Genomic DNA, 2,494 nt, shown 5'->3' on the forward strand with positions numbered 1-2,494 from the left:
TACCGACGGTCGACTGGCGAGACGCCATTTTCCCTTGCCTTCGGTTCCGAAGCCGTTGTTCCAGTCGAGATCAACGCACCCTCGTGCCGAACGGCATCTTACGAGCCAGAGCAAAACGAAGCCCAGCTCACTCTCAACTTGGACCTCATTGAGGAACACCGTTCCCAGGCTCAGCTTCGGAATGCCGCCTACAAACAACGGACTTCCCGCTACTACGACTCGCGCGTCATACGCCGATCGTTTAAAGTAGGGGACTGGGTACTACGCAAAATCTCCCTCGCCACCAAGGACTCCAACGACGGCACCCTTGGTCCATCTTGGGAAGGTCCTTACGAAGTTGTCACCATCTGCCGCCCAGGCACTTACCGTTTGCGTGGTACCGATGGTCAAACCCTCGGCCACCCTTGGAATGTAGAACATCTCAAATATTACTACAAGTGAACGCCCCTTCGGTCATCACCTCTGTATCATACCTTCGGTCGTCACCTTCGGTCATCCACTTTTGTAATCGGTTTAATTTGGAACTCCCTATTCTATACATACGGCACTACCATTCAGCAATATTATATCAAACATATTCTACATACGACATGCACACATACAAAATTAAGGGACATAGCACATTAACCCGAAACAAACTGAACATTGATAAATAAAAGGCCACAGAAGGGCCATCTGTCTTTACAATACGCCATTCGGCACGCTCAAAAATGTTAAGAACAAAAAGTCTACGAGGTGGGCGGATCGGCTTCGGTCGCTACAACATCGGCATTAGCTGACGCAGGCACAGGATCAGTCGACGGCTCGGCAGTAGACGCAACGGCAGCCCTCGGCCCGGGATGACCTTCTTCCTCCCCACTGCTTGAATCGGTGTCGTCGGTTTCCTCGGCCTCGGCATCCTCGCCCTTGTAGGCCTCCACCATCTCTTCGGTCACCCCTTCCGGCAGCGGTGGTGGATCCCGGAGGAAGTTCAGGTTCAGCTTCTTGTCAGCATTGTACCGTTTGACTCGATAGAGAAAGTCGTCACATTGCTCCATGACCTCTCTATCCACCAAACGCGTAAACTCCTCCGACGATCGGTAGTCCGCAACGGCCTTCGCCTTCTCCTCTACCAGCTCCCTGGCATGCGACCGCTCGGCTGCATCCATCGCCACCTCTACCGCTGCCTTCGTCTCATGGGCAGCCACCACGTCCAGCTCGGTCGCCGCCAGCTTCGACGTCAGCTCAGCAATTTTCGCCGCATTCTCCTCGGCACGCTGGTCCGCCTCCTGCAGCATCTTTCCGGCATCAGCGATCTTCGAACGGCCCTCTTCAAATCTCTTTTGGTACCGTTCGGCAGCATTCACAGCTCGCTTCGCGCAGAGCCACATGTCCATATTAGCCTGCCACACCAACGGACACATTAATACATGCCGAATCAAAGTATCCTTAAGCTACAAATCCTACACTTACCGCTGCTTGGAGACGGAAGGCCCGACCGGTTTGTTCACGCAACGTCTTCGTTGACAGTTGCTCCAGCTCAGCCAGCTCCATCTGGGCACCGTCAATCATACAGTTGATGAACGGCACAGCCTTCCGAGGACACGCGATGTTAACCGGTCCCTCCTCCCCCTCCACCTCATCATCAGGGATCAACACCGATGTCCCCTCGTTCGGGCCCCTTGGCCGTTTAGGCAACGGCGTCACATCGATGGGACCCTCGATCTGCCGTTTGCCCGTCATTTGGAGGTGGGCCTCCCGAACGACCTCTGCCTCCGCCGCCCTCTTCTCCCTCCGGCGGTCAGCCACCGTCTGCTCATCAGCCGACGTCCCTCCCGCTGGCCCTGCCGTCTTTCTCTTCTTCGGCCCGGGGGACTGAACCTTCTTCGTCTTTGGCGCCCCTTGCCCCTCCAGACGCCTCCTCGTCGCCTCGCTCATAGGCCTCCCTCCTGCCACTGCAAAACAGAAAAAGCACGAAGTCAGAAAGGAAACGGCAGCATCGGGAAATCGAAAACACCGACCCTGCCGAACGGCATCTCTTACTTTGCCTTTTTTCTTCTTCCTCTTCCTCCTTCACCCTCCGATCGTGTTCGGCCCTACCGATCAGGCCTGCCTTGAACAGATTCCGGAAGTAGAGCAGCTCCTTACAAAACCGATCTTCTTCGGCAATCTTCGCTCTCACCCTCTCGATTGCTTCAATCTCTCTGATCGGTGCGGCCGGCCGTTTCAAGGACACTGAAACCAAAATACCAACGGTCAGTACTACAAAAAAAAAAAAAAAAAAAAAAAAAAAAAAACCACTATTAACCCTGCCGAACGGCAGGTTCTACCCTACCGACTGTCTGGAAGGACGTAGGAATCCTCCTCTCAACGATAACTCCGGGTGCCGATTCCCAATCACCGGAGACAATCACTCGACGCTTGCGCCACGTCTTTTGAGAGCTCGGCACCCCCACCACAAAGTGCCCACGCTGCCCTGCCGAGAGACAGTTGGACTGAACCCACCCTCCATGAT

The 2,494-nt window shown here is 54.8% G+C and overlaps 1 protein-coding gene across 1 annotated transcript; it reads right to left on the reverse strand.

The window, feature by feature from the left end:
* Nucleotides 1-1,227: 1,227 nt before the first annotated feature.
* On the reverse strand, nt 1,228-2,234 carry LOC148293795 (uncharacterized). The gene is made up of 2 exons (XM_088255740.1): nt 2,023-2,234; nt 1,228-1,934 (listed from the first exon to the last, which is right to left on the reverse strand). Coding segments are annotated over exons 1-2 (507 nt in total). The 5' UTR covers nt 2,024-2,234; the 3' UTR covers nt 1,228-1,428.
* Between the last annotated feature and the right edge of the window lie 260 nt (nt 2,235-2,494).

The sequence above is a fragment of the Prunus avium genome, chromosome 6 (assembly GCF_965620075.1).
Source record: "Prunus avium chromosome 6, drPruAviu1.hap1.1, whole genome shotgun sequence".
NCBI lineage: Eukaryota > Viridiplantae > Streptophyta > Magnoliopsida > Rosales > Rosaceae > Prunus > Prunus avium.